Source organism: Rutidosis leptorrhynchoides, chromosome 1, assembly GCF_046630445.1.
Source record: "Rutidosis leptorrhynchoides isolate AG116_Rl617_1_P2 chromosome 1, CSIRO_AGI_Rlap_v1, whole genome shotgun sequence".
In the NCBI taxonomy this organism is placed as follows: domain Eukaryota; kingdom Viridiplantae; phylum Streptophyta; class Magnoliopsida; order Asterales; family Asteraceae; genus Rutidosis; species Rutidosis leptorrhynchoides.
In genome coordinates, this window is record NC_092333.1 from 699,108,664 (window position 1) to 699,126,957 (window position 18,294).

At 31.9% G+C, this 18,294-nt stretch overlaps 2 protein-coding genes across 2 annotated transcripts in view; both read left to right on the forward strand.

Moving 5' to 3' along the window:
- LOC139853205 (uncharacterized) overlaps positions 1–12,418 on the forward strand; it is a 35,658-nt gene extending 23,240 nt beyond the window's left edge. The window contains exon 3 of the mRNA XM_071842588.1: positions 11,845–12,418. Coding sequence (XP_071698689.1) covers positions 11,845–12,418 — 574 coding nt within the window. The remainder of the gene's footprint in view (positions 1–11,844) is intronic.
- A 177-nt stretch (positions 12,419–12,595) lies between these two features.
- On the forward strand, positions 12,596–14,026 carry LOC139853215 (uncharacterized). The gene is made up of 2 exons (XM_071842596.1): positions 12,596–13,015; positions 13,499–14,026. The coding sequence occupies exons 1-2, from the start codon at positions 12,596–12,598 to the stop codon at positions 14,024–14,026; spliced, it is 948 nt and encodes a 315-aa protein (XP_071698697.1).
- Positions 14,027–18,294: the final 4,268 nt, after the last annotated feature.

Below are 18,294 nucleotides of genomic sequence, written 5' to 3' on the forward strand. Positions count from 1 at the left end.
AAAAATAATGATAATAAAAGTTCTCGTCCCTCCCTCGGGTAAAGCAATTTCGGTTCAAAGACCTAGTCTTCAACTTACGACGAATTTTAAAAATCATATTCTTAACTTAATGAGATAAAGTAAATTTTTGTTTTTAAATTCACACAACTTAAATATAAAATTCAAATTTAAAAATTAAAAATTAAAAATTCACACTAAACTTAATTTAAAAATTCATATTATAAATTCATACCAAACTTATATTAATTTTTCAAATATTTACAATTTTAAATATATATTTTTATAAAGTTTACAATATTAATTTAAGATTTAAATATTAATTTTAAAAATATGATAAAAATAAAATTAAAAATCTTTTTGTCTTTTTATCCCACTTTAATCAATCAAATATTATCAAAAATATGCGCCCCTCTTTTCGGTAAAGTAATTTCGGTTCCAAGACCTAATTTAACTCATGACGAATTTTTGAAATATTTTGGGTTGATTGATTAAAGATATTCATACCTTAAGAATAAACGTTAAATTTCGCAGTGATGTAATAAATTTTTGAATGATATCAATAATTTCGGTCGCCAAACCTAATTTTATTTAATACCAATTTAATACCAATTTAATACTTTTTAGCGAACAAATTAGCGTTTATTATCAAAAGGTTAAAAATAAAAAAAATAAAAACTGTACAGACATACCTGTGAAATAGATTTCTTAGTTATATGATCTATCACATTCATAAGATAGTCGGTTTAATTGGTTTTCCATGGCTACATAGGCGTAACCTCGAGCATTCAGTGTCTTTTCTTCTAAACATATGAACGGTCCGTCTCTGCATAAAGTAACAAATTCGGTATTTGAATAGGTTTGATTATTTGAACATTTACCTCCATGTGACCATTTTCCGCATTTGTGACATCTTTCTAGGTGTCGTTCTCTTCTTTTCGCTGCGGATTTTGATTTTCCTTTACCAAATTGTAACTTATTATCTTCGCATCTGGATTCTTTTCTAACTCCGTCCATTCTTTCTCTGATTACTGATACTATTTCACTCGGTAGTATGTCATTATTACGTTTAGTGATCAAAGCGTGTAGCATTAGACCATGGTTTAGTTCACAGGCAGTCTTCATTTCGTAAAAACCTAAAAAAAATAAAAATTCAGAATGGGGGGAGAAGACTAGTTCTTTAGGGTCTGCTAGGGAAAGACCATTCGGGTTCCATTTTCGAGAACTACATGAAAACAGACAATCTAACTCTAACAGAAATACATATTATCCTTTAAAGACTTGATTCTCCCCACACTTAGTTAGCTGTGGTGTCGAAATTGTGATTAACTTCGTTGTCGACTTCCATCGGACCATGTATGTAATGTTTAACTCTGTGACCATTAACTTTAAATTCTATCCCATTTGAATTTATTAATTCTATCGTTCCGTATGGGAAAACTCTTTTGACTATGAATGGTCCAGACCATCTTGATTTCAATTTTCCAGGAAATAGCTTGAATCGTGAATTGAAAAGAAGAACTCTGTCTCCTTCTTTAAATTCTTTTGAACTTCTGATTCTTTTATCATGCCATTTCTTCGTTCTTTCTTTATAGATTAACGAATTTTCGTATGCTTCATGTCTTAATTCTTCTAATTCATTTAGTTGACTTAATCGTAGACGTCTGGCTTCATGTAAATCAAGATTACATGTCTTCAAAGCCCAAAATGCTTTGTGTTCAATTTCTACTGGAAGATGACATGCTTTTCCATAAACAAGTCTAAAAGGTGTGGTTCCAATTGGAGTTTTGTAGGCTGTTCTAAAAGCCCAGAGTGCATCCTCCAATTTAATGGACCATTCCTTCGGATTTGATCCTACGGTTTTCTCTAGAATACGTTTTAAAGCTCGGTTGGTATTTTCAACTTGTCTACTTGTTTGTGGATGATATGCGGTGGAGATTTTATGAGTTACTCCATATCTTTTAAGAACTTTCTCAAGTTGATTATTACAGAAATGAGTACCCCGATCACTTATTAAAGCTTTCGGTGTTCCAAACCTTGCAAAAAGACGTTTTAAAAAGTTGACTACAACTCGTGCATCGTTAGTTGGGAGAGCTTGTGCTTCCGCCCATTTAGATACATAATCAATGGCTACGAGTATATATAGATTATTATGAGATTTTGGAAATGGACCCATAAAGTCAATACCCCAAATGTCAAATACTTCACATACTTGGATGACATTTTGTGGCATTTCATCACGTTGACTTATTTTTCCGGCCCTTTGACATGCATCACAGGATTTGCAAAGAAGGTGTGCGTCTTTGTAAATTGTAGGCCAATAGAATCCAGCTTCATAAACTTTTCTTGCTGTTAGTTGAGGCCCATAATGCCCTCCTGTTGGTCCTGTGTGAAAATGGTTTAAAATTTTACTAGCTTCATCTCCAAATACACATCGGCGTATTATTCCATCGGGACAACTTTTAAACAGATGTGGATCTTCCCAGAAATAGTGTTTTATATCACTGAAGAATTTCTTTCGTCTTTGGTACGATAATCCTTTTTCAAGGAATCCACAAACTAAGTAGTTTGCATAGTCTGCAAACCATGGAATTTCTTTATAATCTATCTTCAATAGATATTCATCAGGAAAGTTGTCTTGTATGGCTGATTCATTCAGAACTTCTAATTCGGGATTTTCAAGACGAGAAAGATGATCAGCGGCGAGATTTTCTGCTCCTCTTTTATCTCGGATTTCAATATCAAACTCTTGTAAGAGTAAGATCCAACGGATTAATCTTGGTTTAGCATCTTGTTTTGAAAATAGGTATCTAAGAGCAGAATGGTCGGTATAGACCACCGTTTTTGCTAGAACGAGATATGATCAAAATTTGTCAAAAGCAAAGACAATAGCAAGGAGTTCTTTTTCAGTAGTTGTATAGTTCGTTTGTGCTCCTTGTAACGTCTTACTAGCATAATATATAGGTTGAAATCGTTTTTCAATCCTTTGAACTAAAACGGCTCCCATTGCAAAATCACTTGCATCGCACATTAGTTCAAATGGTAGATTCCAATTTGGTGTTATCATGATCGGTGCATTAGTGAGTTTTTCTTTAAGAATATTAAAAGATTTGATACACTCATCTGAAAAGATGAATGGAGCATCCTTTTCTAGGAGTTTATTCATAGGAGTGGCAATTTTAGAAAAATCTTTTATGAAACGTCGGTAAAAACCGGCATGCCCTAGAAAACTCCTAACTCCTCTAACATTTGTGGGATGTGGAAGTTTAGCAATTACATCTACTTTAGCTCTATCCACTTCAATTCCTTCTTTTGAAATTTTATGTCCAAGAACGATGCCTTCTTTAACCATGAAATGACATTTCTCCCAATTAAGTACTAGATTTGATTTTTCGCATCTAATTAGCATTCGTTCCAGATTAACTAGACATGATTCAAATGTATCACCAAAGACTGAAAAGTCATCCATGAAAACTTCCATGCATTCTTCTATCATGTCGTGAAAAATCGCCATCATACACCTTTGAAAGGTTGCAGGGGCGTTGCAAAGTCCAAATGGCATGCGTTTGTAAGCAAAAGTACCATAAGGGCACGTGAATGTGGTTTTCTCTTGATCTTCGGGTGCTATTGGAATTTGAAAATATCCGGAAAATCCATCTAGAAAACAATAGTAACTATTTCCGGCTAATCTTTCCAACATTTGATCTATGAAAGGTAAGGGAAAGTGATCTTTTCTGGTGGCGTCATTTAATTTTCTATAATCAATACATACACGCCATCCTGTTACAGTCCTAGTAGGAATAAGCTCATTTTTCTCATTTGTAATGACAGTCATGCCACCCTTCTTAGGTACGCATTGAACTGGGCTTACCCATGGACTATCAGAGATTGGATATATCAAACCTGCATCTAGCAGTTTAATAATCTCTTTCTTAACTACATCTTGCACATTAGGATTTAGTCTTCGTTGGCGTTGCACATACGTTTTATGACCTTCTTCCATAAGGATTTTATGTGTGCAATACGAAGGACTTATTCCTTTAATATCATGAATCTTCCATGCAATGGCTGGTTTATGAGCTTTCAACACAGAAATGAGTTGTGATTTCTCATTTTCAGTAAGAGAAGACGATATTATTACAGGTAATTCAGATTCACCATGTAAATAAGCGTATTCCAAATGGTTTGGAAGTGGCTTTAACTCTAATTTCGGAGGTTCTTCTATCGATGATTTATATCGATTTCTGTCTTCTTCTTTTAGCATTTGAATTTCTTCTGTTGTTGGTTCATATCCATTAGCTATAAGTGTAGCTAACATTTCAGCTTCATCAATTGGTTCATTACCTTCTCCTAAAGAACATTCTCCTGTTCCTTGTAATTCTGGAAATTCTTCTAATAATTCTGCATGTGCATCTATAGTTTGAATATAATAACATGTATCATCTGCAGATTGTGGTTGTTGCATTGCTCTATCAACTGAAAAAGGTAACACTCTCATCCTCTATACTTAGGGTCAGTTTCTTACCGAACACGTCTATCATTGCTTTAGCCGTGTTTAAGAATGGTCTTCCTAATATGAGAGGAACTTGAGAATCTTCTTCCATGTCCAAAACAACAAAATCTACTGGAAATACTAAAGTACCAACTTTAACTAGCATGTTCTCCATTATCCCTCTAGGATATTTTATTGATCTATCGGCTAGTTGTATGCTTATTCTGGTTGGTTTCAATTCTCCAAGGTCTAGTTTAGCGTATAGTGAATACGGCATTAGATTTATACTAGCACCTAAGTCTGCCAATGCTTCTATTGAACTAAGACTACCCAGAAAACATGGAATTGTGAAACTTCCTGGATCAGATAGTTTTTCTGGTATCTTATTCAACAGCACTGCTGAACAATTAGCATTCATAGTAACAGCCGAGAGTTCTTCCATTTTCTTTCTATTTGAGATTAGATCTTTCAAGAATTTAGCATATCTTGGCATTCCTGAAATCACATCAATGAAAGGAAGATTTACATTTATCTGTTTAAACATATCCAAGAATTTGGATTGCTCGGCTTCAAGTTTTTCTTTCTTCATTTTACTCGGGTAAGGAAGTGGTGGTTGGTATGGTTTAACATAAGGTTTATCCTTAACTGTGTTATTTTCATTAACCTTTTCAACTACCGGTTCTTTTTCCTTATCTTGATCAGGTTGTGGTTCTTGTGGAGTAGGAATAGTTTCATCAGAAGTTACAGGTATTTCAGGTGGTTTAAGTGTTGTACCACTTCTTGTGGTAATGGCTTTAGCTGTTTCATTTCGGGGGTTAACATTTGTATCACTAGGTAGACTTCCCGGTTTTCTTTCACCTATTAACCTTGCTAGGTTACTTACTTCTTGTTCCAGATTTTGAATAGAAGCTTGTTGATTTCTAAATGCTTGAGCATTTTGTTCATTTGTTTGTTTTTGAGATGTGAAAAACTGCGTTTGAGTTTCAACTAGCTTCGTCATCATATCTTCTAAATTTGGTTTTTTATCATCGGTTTGTTGTGGTGGTTTGTTTTGAAAATTAGGTCTTTGCTGATTGTAATTATTATTGGATACTTGTTGATTGCTAGGACCTTGTTGGTTGTTGTATGGAATATTTCGGTTATAATTCTGGTTTTGATTGTAAATCGGTCTTGGCGGTTGATAATTATTCTGATAATTATTTCCAGGCCTTTGGTTTATGTATGAAATATTCTCTCTTTGTTTCATTGTTAATTCAATACTGAGACAATCTTTTGTCAAATGTGGTCCTCCACACTGCTCACAACTAATTCGTATTGAGTGAATATCTTTAGTCATCTTTTCCATTCGTCTCTCCACAGCATCTATCTTTGCGGAAATGGAATCTAAGTCATGGCTAGAATCGGCTCTAGCTGCTTTAGATGATCTAACGATATCTTTTTCTTGGTGCCACTCATGTGAGTGGGAAGCAGTGTTATCAATAATTTTGTAAGCATCAGTTTTGGTTTTCTTCATAATAGAACCACCAGCTGCTATATCTATGTCTTTCCTTGTAGTGATGTCGCATCCTTGGTAGAATATTTGTACTATTTGACAGGTGTCTAAACCATGTTGCGGACATCCTCTTAACAACTTTCCATATCTTGTCCACGCCTCATATAGAGTTTCATTTGGTTTCTGTGTAAACGTAACAATTTCTGCTTGAAGTCTTACGGCTTTAGATGCAGGAAAGAATTGTTTAAGAAATTTGTCAACTAAAACGTCCCATGTATCAATCGCCCCTTCAGGTAACGATTCCAACCAATCTTTGGCTTCTCCCTTTAAAGTCCAGGGAAATAACATGAGATATATCTGTTCATCCTCCACTTTTCGTATTTTAAATATTGTGCAGATCCTATTAAAGGTACGTAGATGTTCATTTGGATCTTCCTTCGGCGCACCACTAAATTGGCATTGATTAGTCACCATGTGTAGAATTTGTCCTTTGATTTCATAATCTGGCGCATTAATGTCTGGATGAGTAATTGCGTGACCTTGGCCAGTGCGTTTAGCTCTCATTCGGTCTTCCATACTTAAAGGTTCCAGATTCTCCATAATTGAATTTGTTGAATCGGTATCACTAGATGATTCTGATTTAATGGTTCGTTCCTCAACAATCTCTGTTTGAATGATTGGTGGTTCCGGAGGAAAGTTTAGTGGTTCAGGATCTACGAACCGTTCCTGAATATTCTCCGGATTCTCAATTGTGAGGTCGGGTTCAAAAAATGGATTATCGGTAATTTGAACTGAAGTACTTGGTCGACTGGATGACGATTCTAAAGAAAAATCAACGGCGGTTATATTTGCTAAATGTCTTGATCTAGTTACAGGTGGTGAACGTACAAAAGGTGATGAACGTCTTGCTCGGTGCATTCACTGAATATCCTATTAGTTTTTAAAAGGAAAGAAAAATTATAATAAGTTATCCAATCAATAGACTTTTCTGATTTTGCCCACGTTTCGAATAGCCAAAAGATGCAGCAGAGGGGCAGGATTCGTTTGGTCTCAATATAATTGAGGACTGTTTGGCTCCAATAACCCGGTCCACGTACAAATCCAACTATTACTACGAACCAGAAAATTTTGATGTCTATCAATTTAACCACTCAAAATAAATTTTCGTAATTTTAAGAAATTTAGATAAGAAGTAGAATAAAAATCTATGTCCTAAAACTAGAATAGCGAGAAATAAGAGAGAAAAAGAGTTCGTCAAAAAAGGTTGAAAAAGAAAAAATGGTTGAAAAATAAAAGGTGACGGAAAAATAAAAGAAACTTATAAAAACTTAAAAATACTTGACTAACCTAACCTTATTACTACAACTAACTTAAAATTATAATCGCAAATTGAAATTACTAATTGGAATGATAATTGGTACATAGTAAAAGGTGTCTAAAAATATTAAAGCTTACAGGAAAAACTAAATCCCAAATGGAAATAACTTAAAAAGAAACTAAAACTTAAAAAGGCGTCGCAAAATTCTAAAGCACCTAAATCTTAGTCTAAAGAAAAAGCACTTAAGGAATTCTACGGCAAAGCCTAAAAATCTAGGAGTAAAAATAACTATAGCAAAAACTAAGTTTAAAATTAAATATGAGCGAAAAATACAAATATTACGCTACAACGATTAAAAAGGGACAAAATATAAAAATATATAAAAAGTTGTAAAAAGTACAATTTTTATAAAAATATTATTTTTATATTATTTATTTAATAAAACTACTAATTTTACAATTTAATTAAAACTAATTAATACTAAATACATAAATTAAATAAAAAGTAAAAGTAAAAATAAAACTAATTATAATAATAATACATAATTAGGGTTTAATAATATTTAATTAATAATTACCGTAATTAATGCTGAATTAGGGCTTCCTGTTCGCGTGTCAGAGAAGCTCCGCGAGTCGCGGTAATTTATAAAGAAAACCCCGCGAGTCGCGGGGTTCAAAAATTCAGATGACAGCTTATAATTTCAACGCGTTTTTCTTTATTTATTTTATTTTTATTTTATTTTCTGTTTTCTGTTTTTTTTTTTTTTATAAATAAAAGATATTTAATAAAACTTATATTTTTATAAACTAAACTAAAAATAAAGAAACTTATAAAACTTAAATATTTAACAAAATCTTAAAAATACTTATATTTTTGTTTTTCTTTTTATATATTTCGAATATTTAAAACGTATTTTTACAAAACGAATTTTAATAAAAGTAAACAAAAAATCTTTTTTTTTTATATTAGCGTTGCGCTTCCGGCTTTTAAGATAGTTCCCCGGCAGCGGCGCCAAAAATACTTGAAAAATAGTTTATATTTTACTTGGAAAAACTATTAAATACGATACAATTTTACACAAGATATTTATTTATTTATAGAATGGATATACTTAAACCTTGCTACAACACTTATAGGCAGTGTACCTAATCGTACAGTAGTGTAGTTTTTAGTAAGTCCGGTTCGTTCCACAGGGAAATCTTTAAACAAAGCTCAACGCTATATTAGTTTACTTTTATAAAAATACAAATATATATATAATATTATTATTATAAAGGGGGGTTTTTACCGTTTAATGACCGGTTTGTCGATTTTAAGACTTTAGTCGCAGTTAAAACCTAATGTAAAATATAAAATAAATACAAGACTTAAATTAAAGCGTAAAGTAAATAACGATAATGAAATTGCGAATAATAAAAGTGCGATAAAATAAACTTGCGATAATTAAAAAGTACGATAATTAAAAGTGCGATTAAATAACAATAAATAAAAGTGCGATAATTAGAAGTGCAATTAAATATAAAATGAAGGAAATTAAATATGAAATAAAAGAATTATGCTTATTTAAACTTTCGTAATCATGATGTTTGACGTGTTGATTTTAGTTTTATGCCCATGGGTTAATTGTCCTTTGTCCTGGATTATTTAATCTGTCCGTCTGGTTTTTGTCCATAACAGTCCATCAGTCATAAATATAAAGTGCGAGTGTCCTCATCAAATTATTCTTATACCCGAAGTTAAATATTCCAACTAATTGGGGATTCGAATTGTAACAAGGTTTTAATACTTTGTTTAATGAATACACCAGGTTATCGACTGCGTGTAAACCAAGGTTTTACTACTTTGTTAACAATTACACCAATTACCCTTGAATGTAATTCCACCCCTGTTTTAATTATTCTAGTGGCTATTAATCCATTCCCGTGTCCGGTTAAATGAACGATTATTCGTACATATAAATACCCCGCCCATCGTGTCCGATCGAGTGTATATGGTAATTTATAGGGACGCCCAATTGTAAATATTTATATTAACATTAACAAACTATCATTTAGTTAAACAAATATAAAGCCCATTAATAGCCCATAGTCTAATTTCCACAAGTGTCGTTCTTTTGTCCAAACCCCAATTATGGTACAAAGCCCAATTACCCAATTTTAGTAATTAGCCCAACATCATGATTACTTCGTTTTAAATAAGCATAATAATAACTTAGCTACGAGACATTAATGTAAAAAGGTTGAACATAACTTACAATGATTAAAAATAGCGTAGCGTTACACGGACAGAATTTCGACTTACACCCTTACAATATTCGCTAACATACCCTTATTATTAGAATTATAATTAAAATTAAAATTAAAATATAAATTATATATATATATATATATATATATCGTATGAATGAGGAGAAAAAAGATTATGATTTTGATCAGAATTCGGTTGGCTTTATAGGCAGTTTTCAATTTTGGGGCTCCGCGACTCGCGGTGAATTTTGCCTTCAAACTCCGCAAGTCGCGGAGTTTGAAATTCCAGCTCATATCTTGGAGTCTTTCTCTGCCGACGGTTTTTATTTATAAATATAATATATATATAATTAATATAATTAATTATATATTATATTATATTTATATACCTAGTTAACTTGTAATTTTTAGTCCGTTGCGTCGAGCGTTAAGAGTTGACTCTAGTCCCGGTTCCGGATTTTCGAACGTCCTTGCGTACAATTTTATATTTTGTACTTTGCGTTTTGAATCTTGTACTCTTGTAATTTCGAGACGTTTCTTATCAATAATTGGAACCTTTTTGATTGTCTTTTGTACTTTTGAGCTTTTTGGTCGTTTGCGTCTTCAATTCGTCGAATCTGTCTTTTGTCTTCACCTTTTATTATTTAAACGAATATCACTTGTAAATAGAACAATTGCAACTAAAAGCTTGTCTTTCTTGAGGAATAATGCTATGAAATATATGTTCGTTTTTAGCATTATCAATTATAAACCTATACTTTTTCTATTTAGATTCATAAAATAGAGTTCAATATGAAACCATATCAATTTGATTCACTTAAAACGGATTTAAAATGAAGAAGTTATGGGTAAAACAAGATTGGATAATTTTTCTCATTTTAGCTACGTGAAAATTGGTAACAAATCTATTCCAACCATAACTTAATCAACTTGTATTGTATATTATGTAATCTTGAGATACCATAGACACGTATACAATGTTTCGACCTATCATGTTGACACATATATATATATATATATATATATATATATATATATATATATATATATATATATATATATATATATTCGGAACAACCATAGACACTCTATATGTGAATGTTGAAGTTAGCTATACAGGGTTGAGGTTGATTCCAAAATATATATAGTTTGAGTTGTGATCAATACTGAGATACGTATACACTGGGTCGTGGATTGATTCAAGATAATATTTATCGATTTATTTCTGTACATCTAACTGTGGACAACTAGTTGTAGGTTACTAACGAGGACAGCTGACTTAATAAACTTAAAACATCAAAATATATTAAAAGTGTTGTAAATATATTTTGAACATACTTTGATATATATGTATATATTGTTATAGGTTCGTGAATCAACCAGTGGCCAAGTCTTACTTCCCGACGAAGTAAAAATCTGTGAAAGTGAGTTATAGTCCCACTTTTAAAATCTAATATTTTTGGGATGAGAATACATGCAGGTTTTATAAATGATTTACAAAATAGACACAAGTACGTGAAACTACATTCTATGGTTGAATTATCGAAATCGAATATGCCCTTTTTTATTAAGTCTGGTAATCTAAGAATTAGGGAACAGACACCCTAATTGACGCGAATCCTAAAGATAGATCTATTAGGCCTAACAAACCCCATCCAAAGTACCGGATGCTTTAGTACTTCGAAATTTATATCATATCCGAAGGGTGTCCCGGAATGATGGGGATATTCTTATATATGCATCTTGTTAATGTTGGTTACCAGGTGTTCACCATATGAATGATTTTATCTCTATGTATGGGATGTGTATTGAAATATGAAATCTTGTGGTCTATTATTATGATTTGATATATATAGGTTAAACCTATAACTCACCAACATTTTTGTTAACGTTTTAAGCATGTTTATTCTCAGGTGATTATTAAGAGCTTCCGTTGTCGCATACTTAAATAAGGACGAGATTTGGAGTCCATGCTTGTATGATATTGTGTAAAAACTGCATTCAAGAAACTTATTTTGTTGTAACATATTTGTATTGTAAACCATTATGTAATGGTCGTGTGTAAACAGGATATTTTAGATTATCATTATTTGATAATCTACGTAAAGCTTTTTAAAACCTTTATCTATGAAATAAAGGTTATGGTTTGTTTTAAAAATGAATGCAGTCTTTGAAAAACGTCTCATATAGAGGTCAAAACCTCGCAACGAAATCAATTAATATGGAACGTTTTTAATCAATAAGAACGGGACATTTCATGTAAGGTCCTGAATGAATTGACATGCTCCTCCCAACACAGATTGGTGGTCATGGATCTGGTTACCCAGAGACGAGTCAATAAGAGTGTCAGGATCATCCAACCTAAAATCCGGTGGAAGAAGCTGAGCGGAGAGAAGGCAGAGACTTTTAAAACTGCAGTTGTAGAAAGAATTGGAGCAGAAGTGGAAATAGGACCCCAGAATGATGCTGATCAGATGTGGAATCGTCTAGCGTCCACCATTAGAGAAGTAGCCAAGGAAGCCTTAGGTGTGGCAGTAGGAACCTCGAGAGGACATAAATCAGATAGAGAATCATGGTGGCTTAACGACGAGGTTCAAAGCAAAGTCAAGATCAAACAACTAAGGTTTAGGGAGCTCATCTCTTGTCAAGACGGGACTCTGACAAATAGACTTAGGGTTGTAGAGAGATATAAAGAAGCAAAAAGAGAAGCTAAGAATGCTGTAGCTCGTGCAAAAGAAAAGGCATACGAAGATTTGTACATGAAACTAGACTCCAAAGAGGGAGCAAATGATATATACAGAATAGCCAAAGCTAGGGAGCGAAGGCGCAGGGATCTAGATAACATCAAGTTTATCAAAAATGAAGATGGTTAAACCCTAGTAAAGGAAGACGAAATTAGGAAAAGATGGGAAGAGTATTTCTCATCTCTTTTCACTGGGGGAAGATCTCAGCGGTACGAAGAGTTGCTAGGCTCTGACAGAGAACAATCCCGGAACAACATAGAGTGTGAGAGGATCAACGAAGAGGAAGTAAGATTGGCACTACGTAAGATGGGGAGAAATAAAGCTGTAGGACCAGACCAGATCCCTATTGAGGCGTGGCGGTGCCTTGGAGATGATGGTGTTAGGTGGTTGACTTGCCTTTTCAACAAGACGCTTAGAAGCTCTAAAATGCCTATGGAGTGGAGAGTGAGCGAGACTATCCCCATCTATAAGAACAAGGGGGACGCTCAAACCTGCGGCAACTATAGAGGCATAAAACTACTTAGCTATACTATGAAGCTTTGGGAGAGAGTGATTGAGACTAGACTGCGAAGAGTAACAAATGTTTCAGAAAACCAATTTGGTTTCATGCCAGGGCGCTCGTCGATAGAGGCTATCCATATTATTAGGAACCTTATGGAGAAGTATAGAGAAAAACAGAAGAACTTGGAGATGGTTTTCTTGGACTTGGAAAAGGCTTATGACTGCGTTCCACGAAACTTGATTTGGAAGACCCTTAATGGTAGAAGTATCCCGAGTATATATATTAGTGCTATTAGGGATATGTAAGATGGGGTGAAGTCTTGCGTTTGAACGCCGGTGGGAAGTACCGAAGTCTTTCCAATAGAAGTAGGTTTGCATCAAGGTTCGGCCCTCAGCCCTTTTCTTTTCGCTTTGATCCTTGATGAGCTTTCTCGAGGGATACAAGAGTGTATCCCTTGGTGCTTGATCTTTGCCGATGATATTGTTCTTGTGGCCGAATCTAAGGAGGAGCTTAATAGTAGACTGGAGCAATAGAGGGTTGCCTTAGAAAGTAATGGTTTACTAATTAGTAGACAAAAGACAGAATATCTTAGATGTGATTTTGACAGGATCATTGAACAAGAGGATGGAGTGAACATCTACATTGGAGACCAGATCTTGCATCCGCAAACCTCGTTTAGATACCTAGGCTCGATGCTCCATAAATAGGGGAGGATTGATGAAGACGTGTCACACCGTATTAAAGTAGGGTGGATGAAATGGAGGGCAGCGACTGGGGTCTTATGCGACAAGAAAGTCCCCCTTAAGCTGAAAGGGAAATTTTACAAAGTGGAAATTAGACCTGCTATGCTATATGGATCAGAATGTTGGCCATTGACGAAGGCGCAAGAGAGAAGGATGGAGGTGGCAGAGATGAGGATGCTGAGGTGGACGTGCGGTAAAACAATGTTAGATATGATCCCAAATAGCGTTTTTAGAGAGAACCTGAAAGTCAGAAGCATCATCGACAAGCTAAGAGAAGAACGGCTTCGATGGTTTGGACATGTGAGGAGGCGACCCCCTACTGTACCTATTAGGAGAATCGAGGCACTTACGGTTGACAGTGTAAGGAGAAGGGGTAGACCTACTCGTAGGTGGGATGATAGAATTAAGCTCGACTTGAAGGAGCTTCTTTTGACCGAGGACATGACTTACGATAGGCTTACGTGGAGGATTAGAATTAGAATAGACGAGTAGGGTGAGGTTTGTTTTGCGTATGTGGGTCTGTGTGTATGTGTGTTTTTGGTTTTGTGGATATGTGTTTTATGAAAGAACCCGTTCATATACATTATAAACGATTCACAATAGTTGATTACATTGCGAGGTATTTGACCTCTATATGATACATTTTACAAACATTGCATTCGTTTTTAAAAGACAATCTTTCTTTACATCAAAAATTGACAGGCATGCATACCATTTCATAATATTCACTATCCAACTATAAATTGATTTAATAATAATCTTTGATGAACTCAATGACTCGAATGCAACGTTCTTCGAAATATGCTATGAAAGACTCCAAGTAATATCTTTAAAATGAGCAAATGCACAGCGGAAGATTTCTTTAACACCTGAGAATAAACATGCTTTAAAGTGTCAACCAAAAGGTTGGTGAGTTCATTAGTTTATCATAATCATTTATTTCCATCATTTTAATAGACCACAAGAATTTCATTTCCAGTTCTCATAAATATACGTCCCATGCATAGAGACAAAAAATAATCATTCATATGGTGAACACCTGGTAACCGACATTAACTAGATACATATAAGAATATCCCCTATCATTCCGGGATCCTCCTTCGGACATGATATAATTTCGAAGTACTAAAGCATCCGGTACTTTGGATGGGGTTTGTTAGGCCCAATAGATCTATCTTTAGGATTCGCGTCAATTAGGGTGTCTGTTCCCTAATTCTTAGATTACCAGACTTTAATAAAAAGGGGCATATTCGATTTCGATAATTCAACCATAGAATGTAGTTTCAATTACTTGTGTCTATTTCGTCAAACATTTATAAAAGCGCATGTATTCTCAGTCCCAAAAATATAAAGGGTAAAAAGGCAAATGAAACTCACGCATATAATTATTGTAAAACAGTTACTAAAGCATTTGCATGTATTCTCAGCCCCAAAAATGTAAAGAGTAAAAAGGGATCAATGAAACTCACCATACTGTATTTCGTAGTAAAAATACATATAACGTCATTGAACAAGTGCAAGGTTGGCCTCGGATTCACGAACCTAAATTAATTATATATATTTATGTGTTGGTCAATATTTGTCTAACAAATTAGATCAAGTCATAGTGTACCACAATCCTAATGCTCGAGACTAATATGCAAAAGTCAACAAAAGTAAATTTGACTCAAAATAATTTCCAAAAATCTATACATGATTAATATATAGTTTAAATATCGTCGTTTTATATTTTTAAATATTTTTAAAAGATTTATTAGAGTAAATAATATAATTTATTTATTAATAAATAAAATTTTATATTATATTTATATAATAAAATATACTTTTATATATATTAAGTAATAAAATTTATAGGGTTCATTTAATATTATAAAGATAATATGATAGGTATTATTAAAGTAAGTTATTACACGTAGTAAAATATGTTTGTATCAAATATTTATTTGATAAAATAATATCTATAATGATAGTAAGTAAAAGTTGTATTATTTTGTAATAATAATTATTATTATAAAAATATCAATATTTATAATTACTAAGATGACATTATGATAAACGATAATTCTAATTATGATAACTTTAATATTTACGATAATTTTTAATATTATCTTTAAAATAATAATTCTATTTAAAATAATAATAATAATGATAATGATATTTTATAGTAACAATGACATTTCTATTAAAATGATAATTTTTGTTAAAATGATAGTTTTAATACTAACGATAATTTTAATAATAATAGTAATGATAAAAATAATAAGAACGATAATTTTATCTAAATCAATATCTTATAATATTTTAATTTCATCATGATACTCTTACCCATTATTTCCTAATCGTTTCGTTTAATTACTTTTAATCGTCTTTTATATCGTGTTCGTAATAATGATAATAATAGTAATCAAAATAATTAGGTGTTACAAATATTTGTTTTAATTACACTAATATTAATAATGATAGTTACTATAACATTATTAGCGATAATACTAATAATTATCTTAATGATAATATAGTAATAATAATATTAACAATAACAATAACCATTTTTAAATAATGATATATATATTAATAATGATAATAATAGTAATAATAATAATTGGATAATAATAATAATACTAATTGTAACTTTAACGATAATAACGATAGTAATAATAATAAAAAATAACAATTTTTTTAATGATAAATCCTTTTATTGATAAAGATAATAATAATAATAATAATAAGATAAAACTAGAACGACGATAATAACGACGATAATAATAATCATTTTTTAATAATAATACAAAAATTCGATGGACTATAACTTCAAATCCGTTCATCGAAATCATTCGATATCTAAATGAAAAGTTCTTAATTTTTCGTTAGCTTTCCAACGACATGCATATCTTATACCTTATCTCAGTCGCATATATAACTAATTCAGGATTCAACATAACCTAACTAAAGGCAATATCAAAAGTACAAATATGCATAATCCTATATACTCGAGCACTAGTCAAGGATACACTATTAGTATGTAAAAGTTAAATTATGAGTACTCACGTATCAATATTGAGATTCAATATTGCAGGAAAGGTACGTAGACGCAACGGAGATGATAAACACTATATTGACCTCACGAGCATACCCATAAACCATACCCAATCACCTCCATAGCTATAACCCATAATTTCCTTAATCCAATCCCACTAGAAAAACAATTTCAAAATCACTCGGACAGCACTCTGACGTAATATTTTATGTATACTAATAATATCTTGAAATAATACGGAGTAAATATATATATGTAAATCAATTGAGAGAGTTTAGAGAAAAATATTTTCAAGTTTCTATGAAATAATGAAACCTATTGAATTCTATTTATAATAGATTTTTGAATTATTAAAGTGAATTATTAAAGTATGAATTATTAAAGTGAATTATTAAAGTATGAATTATTAAAGTATGAATTATTAAAGTGAATTATTAAAGTATGAATTATTAAAGTTAAAGTAAAGTAAAAATAAAGTAAAGGTAAAGTTTAAGTATAGTAAAAGTATAAAACTATGTACGTATAATACGCGTATAAATATATATAATATTAATTTAAATCGTTATATATATTTAATAAAATAAAATATAAATATCGTTATCTTTATCATACTGGTTAAGTAATGAGTTGTCAAAAGTGGTTCTAGATATTTATAAAAGTTATATACGTTTTAATAATAAAGTTCTTTTTAAACTGAAAACGTTTTTGTACGTTTGAAACTAAATCAAATAAATATAATAATTTTGTTTTCCAAAACCAAATATATTTTTAAGAATCATTTTGTTTAAAGGTTAAAATAATGGAAATCGTTATATCATAAAATGTTTTAGAAAAATAGAATCATATATATTCATAATAGGTTTCAAGTTTTTAAATTACAGTTTGTTGGTGAAGCATGGGATAAAGTTCAAAGGTTAAATAAACGTATGAAATCATCTTAATGAAAAATGTCGAGTTACTTAACTTGTCGATATCCAACATCTAAGTTATTTACACTTCACGTTCTTACTTATAAATCACTTTACCATTTTCCGAATGTTGTCAAAAAGAATAGATTTCTTAAATCACAGTGGACCTCATAACATAGACCCGTAATAATATCATAATGTATCTGATAAATCAATCATTTGATATTATCTTCTAATTCCATCGATAAACATATTGAAACAAATACGTTCATGTAAAGTATTATACGTTTAATACTTTATTAATATTCTCAAGTTATAATATATATATACATATATATACATATTTATTTATATATAACGGTTCGTGAATCGTCAGAATTTGGTCGAGGTTATAATGAATGTATGAACACAATTTAAATTTTTTGAGATTTAACTTAACAAACTTTGCTTATCGTGTCGGAATAATATAAAGATAAAGTTTAAATTTGGTTAGAAATTTCCGGGTTGTCACAGTACCTACCCGTTAAAGAAATTTCGTCCCGAAATTTGAGTAGAAAGGTCGTGAATGATAATAAGTATGTTTTCATGATGCATACAGGCTGAAAATTAGAGTTTTATCATCAGCGAATAATTTGGATAAACAATCCATTTATATGAAGAGTACGAATGAAGCTAACATAGAAGAGTGAAATGAGTAAGTGTAGATTCATCTTATCATTTGACGTAGATATGATTGATTTCCAGATTTCAAGGGATTTGAAGAAAATCTTTGTAATAAGATTTGATTCTCCGGTAACAAAAGGAATTTGGATCCGCTT